Source organism: Mastacembelus armatus, chromosome 13, assembly GCF_900324485.2.
Source record: "Mastacembelus armatus chromosome 13, fMasArm1.2, whole genome shotgun sequence".
NCBI lineage: Eukaryota > Metazoa > Chordata > Actinopteri > Synbranchiformes > Mastacembelidae > Mastacembelus > Mastacembelus armatus.
In genome coordinates this window covers 2,723,533-2,743,981 of record NC_046645.1, presented here as the reverse complement: position 1 = coordinate 2,743,981, position 20,449 = coordinate 2,723,533, and the positions used below count along the sequence as shown (strand labels likewise).

The following is a 20,449-nucleotide window of genomic DNA, read 5'->3' as shown; positions in this document are numbered from 1 at the left end:
GGAGGAGTGAGGGTCTTTTTATCTCCAGCCCTCCGGTAATCTGGCGGAGCGTCACCGAGCCGAGTGTACTCCCGGTCTGCGCGTTCACGGCCCATGGTTAATCCGCACCGCTGTGGATTAAAGCCTTTCTTACATCTTAGAAACGATCTTTAATTAACTCGGATTACTAAAATGTGAAACGAATACAAAGATATTTGTCGAGTTTTTAAATTTACTAGTCATTGTTTCTTGTTATTGGTTGGTTTTATGTAGCCGGAAGAGTCAGGTTTAACGAGAAAACGAGAAAATCCGATGCGACTTGAACTCAACAACGTGCAAATATTATTTAAGGCAAAAGGGCATTTTATCAATCTGTTTATCTTAAATATGAATAAAATAAAGTCTTTATTAGAGCGATCTTAGTTTTTCAATCAAGCCATTATTGTTTTTTCCCCTTTATGCTTCTTCATTTCTTTATTTTTTATTAAATTGGACATTCATGGTGCATAATAGCTGTTAGATATTACAAGTTTAATACTCTCATGTGATGTCATCTGCTTTATAGTATCACTAGAGGCTAATACATCAGATCCAATCTATCAAAGAGTCAATCCAAATAAATAATCCACCAGACAATTAAACAAACTATTAAAGGTTGCAAAAGGAGTCGCTGGCCCTTGTTCAGTCAGTGTGTTCAAGGTTCAGACTTTGTCATCTGTTATCACCCTGATACACACCAGATGACTCATTAAACCAAACACTTTTATTGATTTATTTCCCACAATGTCAACATTGCCTCATAATCGACTAACTGACACACGCTGACACATTTCGCATTCTTTCCCGTTAAAACAGCTTCAGTATCACTGCTGGTGTCACACTTCCTGCAGGTGATGTCAAATGTTGATCTCTTGCGAGGAGACTGGGCTCCAGTAAATGAATCAAGCAAAATCTGTTTGCTTTATGAGAGATCTGTTTGTGTTTTGGCAAATGTGGATTGTATACACTTTGTACTGACTGAGCAGAGCAAACTTAATCCCTCAATGAGCTGGAAAATCCAGACACTGCAGTGATGCCCAAAAGTGGCAGCTGCCAGTTATTTATTTAATTGCTTTTTAATAAAGATGTTTAATTAACAGCAAGTCCAGAGTCATCAGAGATCATTACTTTGAAGATGAGAAATGTCGTAGTGCACTTATTGGGCTCGATGTTGACACACACACTACAATGCACATATTAAAGTGCATTTATTATAATTAGTAGATTGTGTAAATTTAGCAATGAACTGTATCAAACAAAAATGTAACTATCTGATGTTCCTACAGGTTATTTCACTTCCTTCACATGCAGTCACTCACAGAGTTACACAACCACACACACACACACACACACACACACACACACACACACACACTGACGTTATCTCCCCACGTGGATCTGCCAGTAGGGAAGCAGGGGAAATGTTCCTCTCAGGATGATTTCCTGTGGCATATCCCTGTTTGATGTGGCTGACCCGGGCTTCCCTGCTCTTCTCTCCACAGGTTGGAATTAGTTAGCAGCTCCAGCTGCACAGCTTTCTTTTGAACTCCACCCATTTTAAAATGCCAACCAGCATCCACTGGTAGGAGGGGGAGGATGGCCGGTAGGGGTCTCCTCCGCAGGTGCTGGTTATGTAATGCAGAAGAGTTTTTGACTGATATTGTCTGAAAGGAGACAGAACTTGACAGCAAGAGTCATTAGGGACAAAAAACAAGACTATTAATGCATCTGGCCAGACCAATACAACATCTTGTTCTGACTTTGAGTGTCTGCTGGGCTTTTACGGCAGGGTACGATTTGTCCAGAGGCCTCACATCAACTCCAAAGAGAAAAGGAAAATAGCATTAGCTCTGTTTAATAGATCTCTGCAGGGCGACGTGTTGAAAATTATTACTTTTATCAGAAACAGAGTGAGAATAAGAGGCAGAGCCTTTAGCTACCAAGCTCATCAGTTCAGGAGGCTGACACCATCTATATTTTTAAGGTTAAAACTTTTCTTTTCGACACAGCTTATAGTTAGAGCTGGCTCAGGTGACCCTGAACCATCCCTTAGTTATGCTGCTACTGACCATCTACCTCAACCAGTAGAGGCAAGTGGTCAGGAGCAGCTCCTCTTATTGGCTGTTGACAGAGCAGCTTAATTTGTCTTCTAACATGTTGTACAGCTGCCAACCAAACATATAAACATAACTAAATTTAAAATGTATGTAGTCACAAATTAGGAATCTTTGTTTTAAGTTGATCTTTGAGGATACAGTTGAAAAGCTGACTCTTACTAATTTATTTGATTGTTCTTTGCTCCATCTAGTGGCTGTTAGTGTGCCATACATTGCACTAGCTGGTTTATGTGTGTGATGAGAAGTGTCACAATTAAAGGTCACTGTTACTGCTTCTTCTAATATTGTAGACAAAGGATACAAACGCTTTAAGTGTTTGTATCCTGGGCTTCCCACAAAATTATAAGAGCTGTTGTTTATATTTGGTTTGTGTTTTATCCTGCATGATTTATAGCAGAAAATATAGAAACTATATCCCGTATTTGAAGATGAAGCCTGAAAATAGTAGCTCACTAAAAACATCTCTAGAGTAAAAAAAAAGGAATACTAGCTTTAATTAAGACTTCAATTACTGTGAAGAAAACTGTGGTGGCCTTGAAAGACATTTTGAAACTTTTCCCACCAGGGGGCATGTACAGTCTTATTTAAAACTATTACAAAGATTGAGCAGGGGGAGCTGCTTTACATCTAGATTTAAATTAGATCCAACACAGACTTTTTGCTACTGTGTGACAAAGTGAGAAATTCTTTGCAAATAAACTTTTGTTTTTGTTTTAACATCCAACTATTCATTCTTTAATTTACAGAAGTTTTTTAACATATGATCAATATTATTTGAGATTTTCATTATATTTTTAGTAATAGTGGAAACAGTGAGTGTTTAGTAGCAGGGTGTAGACAGTAGTGTGATTTCAAAACTCTTTAAACATTAAAACCAGTGTGAGTCTGGTTTAAACTGACAATGCATTTAGATGATCAAAAAACTGTATATGATTGAACAGTTTGCTGAAGTCATGGATGCAAATCTTCAGAAAGTTACATCACGTAGAAGAGCTGAAACATTTTTCAGGTCTTGCGTCATGGTCTTCTTGGCAGCTGTGCCGTACTTCCTTCAGTGGAGTCTTTGTGTCCAACGTTTCCTCACTGTAGAGTCATGGTTTTAGCAGATTGTGAAGAGGGGCATGCTATACATCCTATGCAAATCGATATAATTATAAAACTCTTGATTCTTTCAGGAACTTTGAGTGAACTTGTTGTTTCATATTTTGTCCAAGTAAACACATTTTGTTTAGAAGTTGAACAGGATACTGTTTGTTGGGAGGGGGGCTTTATATATGGAATCGGTGAACAGCACCGTGGAACATCTGGACAGTCTATCAGAGAGGAAACCTCTAACACTTACACATTTGGAACAGATAAACAGGAAGAGATGTGTTTATAAAAGCCTGTGTCAGCCCTCCCTTTAGTTTGTGGGACTAACACAGATGGCAACAGAGAAAAACAGTTTGCTGAAAACCCCCTCTATAGATCTGTCTTCTTGTACAGTCATAAGTGAAACAACACTTTGAATTTAGTTGCTTTAAATGTTTTCTAAAGTGTACTATATAACATGACATAACAAAAACCTAAAACTAATAAAAACATCAGTGGTTACTTGACATTCTTCAGTCAGGACTGTACTTACAATTCAGAAATCTTGTAAAACATAAAAAATAAAATAAATATGATGTATCATTAAATGTACAAACTGAAATCAACTTAAGAAAACCTGAAGCTTTTGGTAGAAAGGGCAACACTAAAACAGACGCAAAAGAGGATGCAACTAACCAGGACTGAGTTAGTGCAATGACATGCACATGCTGAACAGGCCCTGTCCTCAAATAGGATTTCATCGCTGCAGTTATGTAAGACTGCTCCTCCCTTCGAGGTTTGTAGTTTATCAGATTATGGCTGCTTTCTGACTTTACTTACTCTCGTAAAAAAAACAAATGTCTCCCAAAGTTTTCATCTTTAGCTAGGTTTCCCTTAAACTTATTTTACAGTGTTGTGGCTGAAGCTGTTGTCCTCTTCTCCAGCACTGTTTTGAAGATGAAAGTATCTCAGTGTTTCTTTGTGTGGTGCTGATTCAGACACGTACACATGGTATATATTTAGTACAACAGGGCTACAGCAAAGAGGCAGCACAGTAGAAAAAACACTTCCTAACAAAGCATTTTGTTTTAAGCAACAAACACCATTATGCACTATTCTTCCATGTAATAATCCTAACTTTAAAATTCTGTATCAAAATAATGCATTTTCTTTCAGCTCATGATATTGTCTTCTTTAAGGTACAATTCCATTTATCTTTTGTATGTTTTCCACACCCTTTAGTTTCCCTGTCTTCAGATAATGGAACAGGATTTTTAGGATGTTTAACCAGACTTTGTGTGAAGTTGCCCTCAGCCTGCACATGCTGAGGAATTTCAGGGGGGGTCCTGGGGCTTTGTGAGAAAGATAAACACCCCCTGAGGACGAGGCTGCATGTGTGTCAGATTAATTCAAATTTGCTAGGTGAGCTTACTGTCCCCAAGTGCACATGAATTTCATGAAATCTAAGGTTTTCTGCAATCTGTAACTTCAGGACTGGACTATGGAGTTAGGATTTTGTAGATTTCTTTTACCTTAATCTTTGGTAGAAAGTTCTGGATGCTTCCACCGACAAGTCACTGTTGGCATGTCAGAACAATTTGCAGAGAGGTGTAAAAAAGAAGGAGTTGGGGGATTAAGAGATTGATGGAATTCCTCTGGTTTTCAAATAGCATGTGCTCCCTCACGTTTTTACACTGTGGGTAATACAGAGTGTTGCTCCATTAACAGTTTTACATATCTGTATATAGTGGTTATGATTTTGGCAAATGTTTGATTTCTGTAGATCCTTTACAAAGATTATACACAGACAATAATGCTGATATAACATGTTAAAGTAAAAACCTAACAGGTCTAAACAAGTATTTATAATTTCCTTTATTTAAAATGTTCTTGCACAAATGAAAAGATTAGGTTCCTGCTTTTACGACAGTGGTTCTCTTTGTACACCCCCATCTTTGAGCTACCCTGCAATCAGCAGCTGAGTTGGACAGACGTGGCACTGTGGGAGTGGGGGTGGGGGCAGGCTGGACATCTTGCAAAAAGCATCAAGTAAACTTTTAAAGTTCTAGATACTTCCATTAAAATTATTCTCAGTACGATGCGTTTAACTCCACCGAATTGCTGCTTGTTTCCTGAGATATCACGATATCGTGCCTGTTGAGGTAGCAGTGGTTTCCCAAAGAGGCTCAAAGCTGCAACAACTACAAATCCTTTGACGTGCCACGTACTGTATTCTCGTGCATAAGAATCACTGATTTCATATTAATACATACCTTATATCATTTTTTTTAAATGTGATGAAACCATTGTTGGAGATTGAGTCAGCAAACCACTTTAGGATCTAAAGGCTCAGGAGTATTTCTGTGCATCAGCAGCCATATCTGACCCTCAACCAGATTTTCTCTGGGTTTCTGTCTGCAGCCACTTATGGGAAAGTTTAACAGCTGAGCTCAGATCAGTGCTGAGAAGTTACCCTCACCCGTCCCCTCTCGTTCAGTCCCCTCCCAACTTCCTGAGAAAAAACCACACGCCCTCATTTGAATATCCCATTCCCACTTCTAGAAAATTCTCTCTCGGGGTATATAGGGAGCAGGGAGTGTGTTAGAGTTACTTTATCCACAGGACACAACTCAGAAGAGAAACCCTGCAAATCTGTGCCAGGTAAGGATTCGAAGATAGCTGGAGATAAAGCTTTGTTATGGAATGCAGAGGGTGAATGGGAGGCTTTGTTCAGTGGTTTAAAGTTACAGTGCAGTGTTTTTACACTTTAACCAGCTTGAAATCTATTGCTCTTTCTCTGGCTGTTTGACCTGCATATTTCAAAGACTGTTCTAGTTTCTCTGTAGTCAAAAAAAGAGCTCACTTTTTCTTTGTTACCTCATGAATGTCACTACTTTGCAGTTTTTTTCCCCTGCATTCTCCAGGCTACATTCAAATTCACTGAGACAAATACTGTACATGCATCAAGTCTGGCTTTTTGTTTAACCCTAATCCATCACTTTTTGATGATAAAAGGTTCAGTCTTTTCTCTAGAAATCGGTGTTGCGCCACTGTGGCACGGCTGATTGGATGAAAGTTTTTTTCTGGGTCACACACAGCCAATGAAAACAGCCTCTTGTTTAACGGGATTGTGAATGAATGATGAGCATCTAGTACATTACTAACTTATTCTGAAATGTTTTCAAACTAAGTTGAAAACTGGGATACAGGAAGTAGAATTTTGGCACAGACTTTGTAGAAAATATGTCTCCATCAGAGCCTAAATGATGTTTCACTGCCTGCTCTGGAGATTATTACATACACCTCTTGTCTTTCAGAATGAAAATCGCAGCCATCAAAACATCTCAAGGTATCCGAACATAATGCAAAATTGTTTACTATATCAGTAATATGCAAATAACAGACATGCAGACAATCTCTGCAAGGGTGGAGAGAAATCAGAAATGCAGCTGGTTAATTACAGCCTTAGTCTATGTATCTGTCCTCTGTTTGAACAAGTGATGAGGTGAGTTAGATATAGCCTGCAGCAGGCACCACGCCCTTCTCTGAGACAAAAGCCGCTACACAGACTGGACTGTTTCTCGACACAGTTACCTCTGATTCTTACCTCTACTGGCTCAAGAAGAATTTGTTACTACGTCAGCAAAAGTGCAGATGTGCAACAGTTTGCATCAATTTTAATACGTATAGAAAAGACAGAGGCTTCATATTACAACCTAGAGTCAGCACGGCGCTTCACTGTGAGTGGACGACAGGCCCAGCTGAAAAACTCAGCCTGCAGTGAGTGCTGACGTGGCGAGGAACATGTCTGCCTCAAACTGGAGGCATTCTCAGATTTCTGTGTGGGTTGAGCCAATCCTGCCTTGCCTCTACAGCTTCTCATCCAAATTTGTGACCTGGCAATTTCACATGTTCTTTCTGTTAAACATGTAGCTTTGGCAAATGAATAGAGTTCTGAATATTTATTAATTCCATAAACTCACTCTGAGGAGATACTCTGACATGTGCTTCAATCTCTAACACAATACACGTATTTTTCACTGGATTTAACTTAACCCTCCCAGGTTACATAATGTTAAACACGTTGTTTTCTTTTTCCCCCCTTTTTCGCAGGCTGCTACAGCTGCTTTTGGAGACAGACAGGATGTGGATGATTAATGTTGTAGCTCTTTGCCTGTTAGCCCTCGTGGCTTCTGCAGAGGACAAGAAGCTGAGCAGCCATGCCACCACGCTGGCTGATAACAGCGCCAACCTGGCCTTCAGGTATGTTACTGTGACTTTCAGCATGTATGTTCTATATGTTTGTAACATATAAATGTTTTTGATTGATAATGTTACATCTTTTTTTTTTTTTTTAATTCAGCCTTTACCACAACTTAGCGAAGGAGAAGGGCACAGAGAACATCCTCATCTCTCCCGTGGTGGTGGCCTCCTCTCTGGGGATAGTGGCTCTTGGTGGCAAAGCCTCCACTGCCTCTCAGGCCAAAACAGTCCTCAGTGCTGACAAACTGAAGGATGAGCACCTGCATGCAGGGCTGTCTGAGCTGCTGTCCGAGGTGAGTACTCTTTTCTTACATGCTATTCTTAATATTCCTATTTAGGTCCCTCAAGAGGACAAAGCCTCAATATAGACCCTCAGGAGTTTCACATTTTTGCAACTTTGTGATCATGTGTTGCTTCCTCCCAGGTGAGCGATGCCAAGAAACGCAACACTACCTGGAAGATTAACAACCGCCTGTATGGCCCCAGCTCTGTCTCCTTTGCCGAGGAGTTTGTGAAAACCAGCAAAAAGCATTACAACTGCGACCACTCAAAAATTAACATCAGGGACAAGAGGAGCGCGGTGAACTCCATCAACGAGTGGGCAGCCAAGTCCACAGATGGCAAGCTGCCTGAGATCACTAAGGATGTGCAGAACCCTGATGGAGCCACGATTGTCAACGCCATGTTCTTCAAGCGTGAGTATTAATATGGCCTTTTACTAGGAACCTTATTTCTGAGCATAGCAGTAATAAAAGGAACCAGGAGAATTACTTGGTGTGTAATTTGGTCTTTCATCTTTTATTCCACAGCTCACTGGGAAGAGAAGTTCCATGACAAAATGGTGGACAATCGCGGTTTCCTGGTTACCCGCTCTTTCACTGTTGGAGTTCCCATGATGCATCGCACAGGTGAGTTCCTACCTTATCTTTATGTCTGATCTTATGTATTCATTTCTTGAAAAATGATAAGAGACTCAACAAAAAGGTAAACATGATAAGACATCTGATTTGTCTACCTGCTCTTACAGGTCTGTATGACTTCTACGAGGACACAGAGAACCGTTTGTTTGTGCTGAACATGCCTCTGGGCCAAAAGCAGGCATCTATGATCCTCATCATGCCCTACCACCTGGAGCCCCTGGAACGCCTGGAGAAACTCCTGACAAGGAAGCAGGTGGACACTTGGCTCAGCAAGATGGAGAACAAAGCTGTGGCTATCTCCCTCCCCAGAATCTCTGTGGAAGTCAGCCACAATCTGCAGGTAAATAGCGACAATTTCATGGTTGTCACAACATAAAAAGTGACCAACAACACCTCATTAAGCAACACTGATTTCTGTATTTTTCCAGAAACATCTGGCTGAGCTCGGCTTGTCTGAGGCTGTGGACAAATCCAAGGCTGACCTGTCCAACATCTCTGGAAAGAAGGACCTCTACCTCTCTAACATCTTCCACGCCTCAGCGCTGGAGTTGGACATAGAGGGAAACCCATATGACACCAGCATCTTTGGCAGCGAGAAGCTGAGGAACCCCAAACTTTTCTATGCAGATCACCCGTTCATTTTCCTGGTTAAGGACAACAAGACCAACTCCATCCTGTACATTGGCAGAGTTGTGAAACCTAAAGGAGACAAGATGCGTGATGAGCTATAATATTATGAACCGTGTTGAACAACTTTGTGAAATTTGTCAGGATCTCGTGTGAGCGTGTGTGTGTATTTTTGGTAAGATTGTTACCTCATGAGCACATTCCAATAAGTAACCTGTGGACTGAGTATCTGAGCTTGTTGTTTTAAGACACAGTAATCCTTCCAATAGAACAAATTTGTATCTTTGGGTCACAGTCTTAAGCCCCCTGGATGTTCTTATTCATGCAGTAAAACACACATTTGTGCCTTTCTATAAAGACAGAACACTCAGCACGACAGACACCATGCTTATATTAAGTATGATCTCTTTTTCTTTACATCCTATGATCCATTTATGTCCACGTTCATTATCTTTAATGTTTAAAGAAAAAAAGATCAAAGATCTTGTTCTACAGTTCTGTCTCACTGCTTCAATTATTTTGCCTCCAGTCTGCACTGAATTGTTCCTTTGAGTTTGTAGTGGAAAAAGGGCAGTGGTGTCTGGTCCATAATTTATGTTGCCAACCATTCTGTCTTTTTTTTTTTTTTTTTGCTGTAGGTATTTCCCACAAAAAAGCTATTGGAATTGTGTGATTATGTATTAATGTGTCAATTTCTAAATAAAAATTAAACAAATACTCTTTGTGCATCTGTTGTATTTTGTTAGTCCTGTCTGAATAACATCCAAATGTAGTCGCTACAGCCCTCAGGCATGTTGAAGAGGCATGTGAGCTTGCTAGGGTTAACATCTCAAAGAAAAAGGATAACAATCTTTCCGGACCGCTGGAGGTCATAAGAATCCTCTCAGGTCTGGAATGCAGGGATTTGACAACGACAGACCTTCTCCTGATGTGTCTAAACTCCTGTAGATAAGCATCCACAGAATTATGTGGTTCATTTCTCTCACCCCCACCGGCATAAATTGTAAAGTCAGTGCAGAAGAGACAAAACACAGTGCACTTTTAAAAAACAGGAATACGGGGTTCTCATGGTGAATAGGAGACTGTCGTTCCAGCACGTAAAGCAATGTAAAGCAAATATAACGATGTTGCTGCAACAGATCATGTCCACAAAAGAATCAAACCTCATAGTGTATAACACATTTCACACAAAGCAAAATCTAAAAAGCATCATCTAAAAATGCCTCTTTTCATTTATTATGAAAACTCCATCATAAAATAAGTTATGGTTTGCACAGTCAAATAAAATACCTAATGCTTCTCAAGTTACAAAGCAAAGAGCTGTAGCACCCCCATCTGGTCATAAAAACTAAAAGGAGCAAAATAAATATGATTAAAGTCAATCAGTTGTTTAATTCATTTCTAAGGTCATACTGTATGTATGGCCATTACTTTACAGAGTAGTATTATTATACGATACAATACAAACCTAGAAATGACACAATATACACGTTTCTGACAGACGCTGATTCTGTTTGTATACCAAGCATGAACTAAGCTGCCTCTAGAGCTAATAGATTTGGAGTTGAGGTCAAAACCTTCACAAATGCACATTTATCAAATACAGTTTTAATACTATTATTACTTATTCTGTTTCATATTTATGATGTGTGTGTGCTCTCCTTTAGATCTTCACACCATTTTTAAAAACTGCAGTGGACATTTACATTCGCTTTATGTTTTTTATTTTTTCCTCAGGAGCAATAACATTCAATGGTCCTTAGTGAAAGATCTGAACACCAGATGGCGCTCTTCTTTAGCCAGCGCACAGCACTCACACCATATTCTTGTTAAAACAAGTGGATGAATTTTTTTAGTTTTAAAATGTACCATAGTAAAACAGAAATATGTTTAAAGTTGTGCACATATTTTATTCTCTTGAATTATGAAATAAACCTGTATGAAAAACTTACTGTGACATTTTAATCAATACTTTTGATGTTTCAGATCAAACAGCTTTGAGAGCATCGGCTCAGTGTGTGTGCATTGACAAAAGGTGGTAGAAAAAGTGATAACACCAAAAAAATAAATTCTGAATTGTTGAATGGCCATAAATCATTTACCTGATGAACTTTTTTTTTTTTTTTTTCTCAAAAGTTTCTATCATGAATCAGTTACTGATGTCAAACAAATACAGCAGCAGTAGCAACTCACTGAGAGACAACAAATAAATAAGTCAGTTTAATTTAACCAGACTCTGACACTGACACCAAGCATCACAGTGACATGTGCTACTGGAATATATCCATTACAGAGCACTTTGGAAATGGTTTAACTAAAGGAAATTTTAATTCCACTGACTATTACAGAAAACGGACAGAGCAAAACATTAACGCTCACTGCAGGGTCCTTGCTTTCCAAGTGCTGTCACCCTGTCATTAGCGCAGACTAATAAAAGGGTTAGAGCTAAAATAATTTGTAGCAATAGATTCAGACAGACTGGACTGACTCTCTAGTCTTTCAGTGTCAGTACAGTAGATATAACAGTGGCAGATGTTTTGTTTTCTCTTTTGATAATAATATGCATTAGCAGCTTTTTCATCCAAACTTTGGAGAGCTAACAACATATAATATTCAGCCAGAGCATCCACATCTATATTATTAGTTTCCAATTACAAACTAAAAACAGACATTATCGACAGAAAACAACATTTGGAAATAGGCGTTTAGGGTGTTCAATCTTCTGACGGTTGAACCTGTGGTTGCCCTTTAAAAAGTTGACCACTCAGTGGCCGGTGAGTGCAGGTAGGAATGGATGAGTGAATCCTCCAAGAAGGAGCAGTGCAGCATCCTTGTGATTCTGGCTGCAGGTACATTGGCAGGTAACACAACAGCACTCATTATATTAGCACCGTCGTGTTCTGCTGCGCTGGCTTCAGGCAGATTAGCCAGTGGATGTACAATCCTCTTAAAGAAGTCTGCATTAGGGTAGGTGGTGCTTATTGTCCTCTGCCTGCCCCTCCCAGTTCTTTGTTTCTCTCTTTCTCTGGACATGTGTGACTCTCTTCTTCTCCTCAGGTTTTGCTTCTTTTACATCTGTCCTTCACTTTCTTCACTCAGACCTTTTTATCCACCTGCCTGTTGGCTTTGCGAAAAAGTGTCTTGACCTCCTCTGTCACCATTTCCTGCCAGTTATCCCTAGTTAGGACAGAAGGTGGAGTTAAAATCATTATTTTGTTTTATGGGCACTTCTGCTTTTAAGCAAAGCTGCGGGAATCAAACACATGGAAATGCTGTGAAAGCGTAACACAAGACAGACAAAAAGGCTGAAGAAAGAAAAACAAATTCTGCCACAAACAGTAAAATAAATGAGGACTAATGAATGAAAATGTGCCAAGCAGAAACACTAAATCAAAGAACAAAGAGGGATTTCCCCAGTCGGCTTAAGAAGCTGTGGAAGGTTACAAGATCAAGAGATTAATAGGATTACTAGATCACAAAGCAGTCAATGAGAGGTTATTGCATGCGTGTAAGCTCAGAGATTGTGTTTGGTCACAACAAACTCACAGCCACAGTAACATTTACACCACAAGTCTCTACCTCCTGTGTTTGGTCTAAGAAGATCAAGCCTTTTTCTCAGCTTTTTTTCTCTTGTACGCAGCTAGATCCTCAATGTTCAGCCCGTGATTGTCTTCCCTGAAGTAACATGTGGATAGTTGCAGTTTACACGAGTTAGCAGAGGTTCATTAATGCAACTTTAGATCAGGTGGATGGTGTGTCTCATAAATGTGTTTCTTGCAATATACAATATAAAATCGAGTGAGATATTACAATGATGAATTTGTATATATGTTGTTTAATAAAAATTAATTAGCCATGCCACGATTACAAGGAGTAACAGAGAATCTGAGCCGTACCCTGGTTTGATCTCTGGAGGTTTTGGCAAAGGCTTTGTAAAGTTTGTTTTCCCCACAAGCCAGTAAGTCTCTTCAACACCTTTACCCTGCAAGAAAAAAAAAACAAGGCATGGATTAGCAGAGTCTGATAGTCTTCTCTAAAATATCTGTATCCACTGACAAACACGCAGTATTACCTTCAGCTCTGTCTTGCCTCTCACTTCTATTTTATAACCCTCATTGAGAGAATGGAGGATCTTCACAGTGCTCATATTCACATGGATTCTATAAGCTGGAGAGAGGAAGTGATTGAACCTGAAGAAAACATGAAAAACAGCACAACAAATCATGGTGCAGGCTGTCTGCAAGATACTCACGCAGCCCAGTGGATTCCATACGAGAGGCAGTGTTGACAGTGTCTCCAAAAAGGCAGTACCGAGGCATAGTCAAACCCACCACTCCAGCAACACATGGCCCTGCAAATGCACAAACTGAGGTCATCCTATGAGAAAACTTATATACATATATGTAATAATTCTACTCTTTTTCTATTTTTCTTTTGATTGACAGTATGGCAGCCTTACACACTGATCTGTTAGATGAATTGTGTGTTTACCAAAAAAGTAAGACAGACCACCTTTTGTAGACAGCTGGTGCACCTCCACACCAGAGTCTAATTTCAATATAGAGGTGAACCACTATTACATGCTATAATAAGACAAAACAGCAAGGACCAAATAAGTCCCACAGTCACCCCCACATTTGAGAATTTCCTTATTATGTGCAAAGTGTTGGTCACTGGCTCAAGTGGAGCAGAAAGATAAAACTGTGATTGTAAAAGCTGTGATAATGACTTTGGACCATCTCACCTGAGTGGAGCCCTATTCTTATCCTGACAGGCACGTCTGGCATGTGCCGCATATGGAAGGTTCCCACTGAGCTGAGGATGTTCAAAGACATGTTGGCGATCTCAGCAGCATGCTTGTTGCCATTTCTCTTTGGCAGGCCTGATGCTACCATGTAAGCATCACCAATGGTCTCCACCTGGGCCACAGCATATTTATTTAGATACGGACACATCGATGTGTTGTTTCAAAAATGCACAGGGGAGTTTAAACTCAACATCTTCATAAAAACATCTCTTATTTTTGAAGAAACTACTATGAGCATGCCTCCTGACCTTGTACACATCGTGGTTACTGAGCACGGCATCAAACAGTGTGTAGAGGTCATTGAGAAGGTCGACCACCTCAATGGGGTCGCTGAGTGAGGAGATGGTGGTGAAACCCACAATGTCGCTGAAGTATATTGTCACCTGGTCAAAGTATTCTGGCTCCACTGTTGCACCGGTCTTCAGAGCCTCAGCCACAGACCTGGACGACAATGAGACAGAAATGTTACATAAAACAGAGACTTGGTACATTTCTTTCATGAATTTGATCATAGTGTTTGTGTTAGTTAACTCACGGTGGAAGCATCTCTGACAATAACTTCTCTGTTCTCTGTTTTTCCACCTCCAGCTCTTCTGTTCGCTCTCTGATGAGGTCCTCCAGGTTGGAACTATACTGCTCCAGCATCCTCAGCATCGAGTCAATGATGTTGGTCTTCTTACCTTTGTTGATTATCTTGAACTAGTTTAAAAATAATACAGAACCATTATAGTCAACATGTATAATATTCTTTAAATGGGTGTGGTAATAGCTTTAAGCTATGAAAAAATAAACTGAAAAAAGGTTACCCTGTCAAAGATCTCATTAAATGCTGGTCTGCGGTCAGGAAGTTCACTCCAGCACTGCTTCATCAGCTGGATACATTCCAGAGGAGCCTGGTCTGGGGCCACGGTGGGTCGGCACATTGGAGGAGGCTTCTTCACCTTACGAATGATTTCTGGAGAGAAGACCAAGGAGACCTTGAACATATAACTCCAGGGTTAAGCTCGAATATATATCAATACACTCTCACGTCAATGTCTCTGCATGTTTATTAGAGCTACATTAAAATGTTGTAAATAGGGCTGCACCAAATACCCGAGTAAATTGTTAATTCGAATTTTCCTCGAATATTCGTTTAATTACTGCTACGCATAGGGATCATTGTTCCACACGGACCATAATCACTGTCGCACAACGCATTTCCGTATCAAGAGTTGGCGCTATAGCAGAGAGCGACACCGTCCTTAAATAAGATGACAACACGGTGCAATGCGTCTATTGTAAAGTAGAACAGGAGAACCACAACAGAACATAGTCAAAGCTTCAACATCTGGACAGAAAACATCCAGTTGTGACCCAGAACAGTTCACCCAGCGGAGCCGTCACAAGCTAACGTCATTTTAAGCTAACATGTCATTTACACAGTAGTGTTATTGTTTAAAAATACAAATGTAAATTTTATCTGATTATTCGAGTAATCACTGAAATATTTGGTAAAATACTTGACTCGACGAAAGGTGCAGCCCTAGATGTAAACACTGGAGACATGTTCCTGAAATCTCTGGTGTGTTGAATTTCAAAGAAAAAACCTTTTCATCTCCTCCACTGTAATGGATACACACCTTCAGGTGGTAGACCCAGCATGCAGTATGGTGGCCCTCTCACCACCACCTCTTGAAGGATAATAGAAAAACTGTACACATCTCCCTTGTAGGTCCCTTTGCGAGTGCTCGCAGGGTCCCTTAGGAATTCTGGAGCCGTCCAAAATAGATCTGAGTATAACAAAGGAAAAAGTTGTCACTAGGAACTATAATACATTTCAGTTGTGCCTTTTTTCAATAATTGGCTGTATATGTAAATTAAAAAGCAATTATGCTGTAGATAGAACAATTACTGGACTTGTGTAGACTGAAAACCAGATTGGTTCTTTCTAAATAATGTACTTTACATACAGAGGAGAATATGCATAGTTCTGGACAGTAAGGATATAAAGTACTTTCAGGTGGAGGTTCTTCTAGAGGAGCTTTCTGAGACTCCAGCAGCTCATTGAAGCCATAGTCAGTGATCTTGAGGACAAAACGACCATCTACCACACAGTTACGAGATTTTAGTCTGCCATGGGCGAATTCTCTGTGGTGAAGGTATTTCATACCCTAAAAGCAGAACACATCAAACTGTTTTGCTCTTCATAGAAAACTTAAATCAGGTAATAATACAAAAGACATCAGTGGGGTTGTTACAAAAGCTTCATCATTTCAACAACGATGCTGTATATTCACGGTTACCTTAATAAGATCTAGCAAAAGTGAGGACTTGAACATCCAGTCTAATTTAACGTCTTCATTCCTCAGCAGGTCCTGCAGACTGCCCCGGGAGCAGTGCTCTGTCACCACCGCAAACATGGAGCAGTCCGAAAAGAAGCCAATGAATGGATTAACGTTCTCGTTTCGAAGGTCTTTCATCTGAAAGATGAGGTAAACAAGATTAACAGAGTTATGTAAAGAAAGGTTTTTGGTCATATATTGTGTGTTTACATAGAACTTATTATTACAGAAATATCCTATTTATATGTATGACGTCATGTAACATTTCCAGACCACCCAATGACAGTGAAAGTGCAGTTCTGTGCCGGTGGGACTGTGTTTTGCACAGATTTAGCTGTGCTGCTCTACCTTCGTAAAAATCTTTGTGGTGCTTTGCTTCACTTCCTTGAACTGTCCCACTCCAAATTTCTTCAACCAAACCCAGTCACCCTGGAAGAGAAAGTCTATTTTAGTGGGAGCCATCATTTTGTTTTGAGCAGTGTCTTCCACACACACGACAGTTTCAGTGTAATCTACCTCATACACAGCTACATTGGTAGTCTCATGGGTTGCTGCCTGAATGCTGTTAACAGAATGGGAGGGGTCTGCAGATTTGTCCTCCAGAGCACTTTTAGAGTCACTCAGATCCTCTAAAGTGATTTTCTGTGGACACCAAACACCAGAGTGAGATGTGATAGAGATGAGAAACAGAAAGAACTAAAACCATGGACAACTGGTTCATAAAACAACGTGTTCATGTCTAACATTATATTGAATACTGGTCTTACCTTCTTGCTAAGCTGAGGATTGATGAAAGTGAGATCCTCTAGAGTGAGAAGGATTCGATTGGGACCTTTAACCAGCTGGATTTGTTGAAGTCTCCTCCTGCCAGTGAGATTCAGGAAAGATAATAATTCAACTCAACCAGTGGCCGTCAGTTTCCTAAAATTATCTTGGAGATCATCTTTGGAGCAAAGCACGATGACAAATATGTAAGTTCTTATTTTATATGAGAACTACTTTCAGGTTCATGTTAGCGTATGGTAAGACATGTCTCTGGCTTTAAAGGAGACATTTACATGAGCTCATGTAATATTGTTTTAAGCACTTGCTCAGAGTAAATGTTGCGTTGCTCTGTTGCCTTTGGTCAAGGAAATCAGGAGTTTGGTTGAACTCCAGAACTCAGTGTGGATGACCGTTTATTCAAACACTTTATTTTAGTGCAACTTTTGGGAACAATTTAAAAAATAGATCTATAAAACAAGCTTTAGTGTGATCTTTCTTCTGTTTTAGAGATTATCTCTGTCTGGACTAATGCTTGAGGGGCCTGTTCCATCAATCTTCCCTTTCAGCTCTGAAGCATTTAAACAGCCCATCTGTTATAGTGCAGATGTTACACATCACACCATAGAGATTACAAATGCATCTCATCTGATGCAAAACCCCTTCCAGAAGGTGGAAAGTGGAGAATGAAAGTGCACATCAATCTGTTTGCATTTACAAGCTGTACCTGATATAAAGACTTATACTGATCCCTCCTACAGCCAGAGCCAAGACGACAGCCAGTACCACTATGATGTAGGTGACCTCCACACCTGATGATAAAAACAGGTAACTTGATGTGGGGATTGAGGAATAAATGATAAATATGAATTAAGAAAACACCATAAGACTGAAGACTAGACCAAACACATTCATACAAATCCATGAGCTGTCATACTCACAGGCATGAATTTATATACATAAAGCATCCTACCTCCTGTGCAGATGTTATTAGTGTCAAACCAGCAGCTGGAATCAGATGGTGGAGGGGATCCTCCTGGAAAATTAATGGACTTCCCCGCAAAGCGAAGCACTTCAGATGTTAGGTCCACCAGATAGGTCTGGTATAGCTGACTCCCCTTGTTGTCAGTGTCCAGGATGACATAGTTGGTCGTGACCTTCCCACCAACGTCCACCTGGATCTTTTGGTTGAAGCCACCGAATGTTGTGTTCTTTGTGAAGTAGGCTATGTTCGAGCCTGACAGCTGCATGCCGGCTCTCCTGGCATTGTGGATGGATTTAGCCAACAGGTAGATGCTGTTATAGATGGTCCCAAACAGCGGGTTAACCTGCAAGAATAATCAAAGGTTTTTAATATGGTAAGGGCAAAAGAAAAGACATGGCGTGTTCTTACATTCTTAGAAAATAGTGCAGCATGTTGTTGAATGTTTCAAATTTAGGCTGAAATAAACTGATCAATAATAGAGGTGAACACTAAATTTAGGATGGTTTGAAATGATAAGCATTAATTCAAGTCTAAATACTATGCCAGGTTTGTGGACATAGGCAAGAGGAAAAACATTTTTCCTAATGACAGAGAATATATCATTGATATTCATTGGAAAATGCACATTGGAAATTTCATTGAACTCTGTGTTTCACTGGATTCTGCCCTTATGCAGTTGTGGTGCTGTTTTAAAAATATGTTGGAAAAATAGAAGAATAAACCTGATAATTTTTACCGAGCATTTGAATTTACTCCACACATTGAGGACTTTGTAGAATTAGACTTCATATGTATATACTGTACTTATCTTTTTACTTTTCCGTATCTAAGTTTATTTGCGTGCCCTTATTTGTAATTTTTACATTGCACTGTTTAGTGTTTAGAGTTTATCTGTATGCACCAAGGGTCTGAGAGTAACGAAACTTTGATTCTCTGTATGAGCTTCACATGTGGCAGAATTGACAATAAAGCAAACTTTGACTTTGATGTGTCTGTAATATGTGAAGCAGTTCCTACCTGCTCTGCCTGTACATCTAGCCTCAACTCCCCACTCCTCTTGGCAGCACTGAATGCATCATTGAAGGACAGAGGCTCAGAGGCCATAGTGATAGTGAGCACAGCATCGTAGGCCTCCCTCAGCCTACTGTTGTTTTGCAGGGGGAAGTAGGAAACGTTGGTATAGGGCACGCTATAGTGGAGGGTGTCGTAGGGAAGAAACACATACTTCCCTGAGGTAAGGCCCATTTTCTGCGCCTTGAGAAGGAAACTGGCTTGCTGCTCCCCTCCAAGCAGGACTGAGTGCATACACATTATGATGACTGCAACAGACAAATAAAAAACAGTGGTGGCGTGCTAACATGCATTTTATGGATGTATGTAGAATGATGAGATGACTGAACTCAGTCTCAGGTCAGATTGTACAGTTTTCATAGATGATTCGTGCAGAAATACCATGTTTGAAATACTATACTTGAAACTTGGCACAACATCTCCATAACAAACAAACCAAACAAAAAAAGAAGTGATTGCTGATGAAAACACATGTCAACTCCTGGGATGTGAGAATAATCTGATGGAGCAAAGGGGCCAGTTGATAGTTTGCTATGCAGTTATAGGAGTTAGTTCATTTGTGATGTAACACCTGCTCCCCATGTTTTTACATTGCAGGTTGTTTATTTTTGGTAAATCCACCATAACAACATTCTGCCAACACACTGTGATCTCATTTACTTCGTGATATACTTGTGTCTCCTAAACACACATGACTGTAATAATCTACACAGCTCCCGTGTCACTTTCCTCACTGACTCACCCCTGATCGCTCCTGCGCTCTGGATGCGTCTCAGTGTGCTCTCCACCTCGCTTTCATTTATACCAATAGGTGCGACCAAACCAGCGGGAAGCCCTTTGCTCCTCAGAGCAGCGGCCACTCTCCAGGCGGTGTCCACCCAGATATCCTCATTAGAGGAGACCACCACAAAGTTAGCCCATCTAAAGTGTTTAAACACAGTGAACAGCACATCAGTGGGAAATGGCACCGTCCTCGCAAATGTGGGGTATCCTGCTGCGCGGTCCAGCTCATAGTTAAGACAGCCATAGGAGAAGACGGCCTTATTCCAGTTTTTGGCCAACAGAGAAGCTGAAACACAGTATCCGGGGTTAACCGGGCCCAAAAACGCATCGGCCATTTCCTCATAGTAAATAAAGGCAGTGAGGGCTTTGGAGGTTTCACACGACTCTTGGAGGATGACAAAGTCCATTGTCAGCCCCAGATCAAGACTGAGATCTGCGTTTATCCTACTTACAGCGAGCCGGGCTGCCTCAGCAGGCTGGGCCCTGTAATACAGTGGGTCGCAGTTCCAAGGCCCCAAGACCCCCACTTTGAATATTAAACAGCGGACGCAACAAGGGAACGCCAACACACCGAGGAGCACCAACAGCAGAACATTGTAAAAGGCCAGTGTCGTTGGAGTTGGTCTACTTTTAATTACGGGTATGCATTGATGCTTGGACTCCCATAGTCCCCCTCTGAAATTAGGAGGAATATGTTGCAT

At 40.4% G+C, this 20,449-nt stretch overlaps 2 protein-coding genes across 4 annotated transcripts; one reads left to right on the top strand and one right to left on the bottom strand.

The window, feature by feature from the left end:
• Positions 1-5,761: 5,761 nt before the first annotated feature.
• On the top strand, positions 5,762-9,736 carry serpinh1b (serpin peptidase inhibitor, clade H (heat shock protein 47), member 1b). 3 transcript variants are annotated; one of them, XM_026299141.2, is made up of 8 exons: positions 5,762-5,867; positions 6,524-6,555; positions 7,320-7,469; positions 7,570-7,762; positions 7,894-8,164; positions 8,279-8,377; positions 8,497-8,729; positions 8,818-9,736. In XM_026299141.2, the coding sequence occupies exons 3-8, from the start codon at positions 7,351-7,353 to the stop codon at positions 9,118-9,120; spliced, it is 1,218 nt and encodes a 405-aa protein (XP_026154926.1). In that variant the 5' UTR covers positions 5,762-5,867; positions 6,524-6,555; positions 7,320-7,350; the 3' UTR covers positions 9,121-9,736. The 3 variants fall into 3 exon arrangements, with proteins under 3 accessions (XP_026154926.1, XP_026154927.1, XP_026154924.1); XM_026299142.2 differs by lacking the exon at positions 6,524-6,555 and having other exon boundaries at positions 5,768-5,867; XM_026299139.2 differs by lacking the exon at positions 5,762-5,867 and having other exon boundaries at positions 5,874-6,555.
• A 2,375-nt stretch (positions 9,737-12,111) lies between these two features.
• On the bottom strand, positions 12,112-20,449 carry gucy2f (guanylate cyclase 2F, retinal). Its single transcript, XM_026292000.1, has 18 exons — positions 19,708-20,449; positions 18,912-19,213; positions 17,883-18,237; positions 17,637-17,721; positions 16,915-17,011; positions 16,664-16,789; positions 16,496-16,576; positions 16,109-16,285; positions 15,820-15,976; positions 15,446-15,595; positions 14,630-14,778; positions 14,359-14,522; positions 14,072-14,264; positions 13,761-13,935; positions 13,269-13,367; positions 13,089-13,183; positions 12,913-12,998; positions 12,112-12,193 (listed from the first exon to the last, which is right to left on the bottom strand). The coding sequence occupies exons 1-18, from the start codon at positions 20,447-20,449 to the stop codon at positions 12,112-12,114; spliced, it is 3,315 nt and encodes a 1,104-aa protein (XP_026147785.1).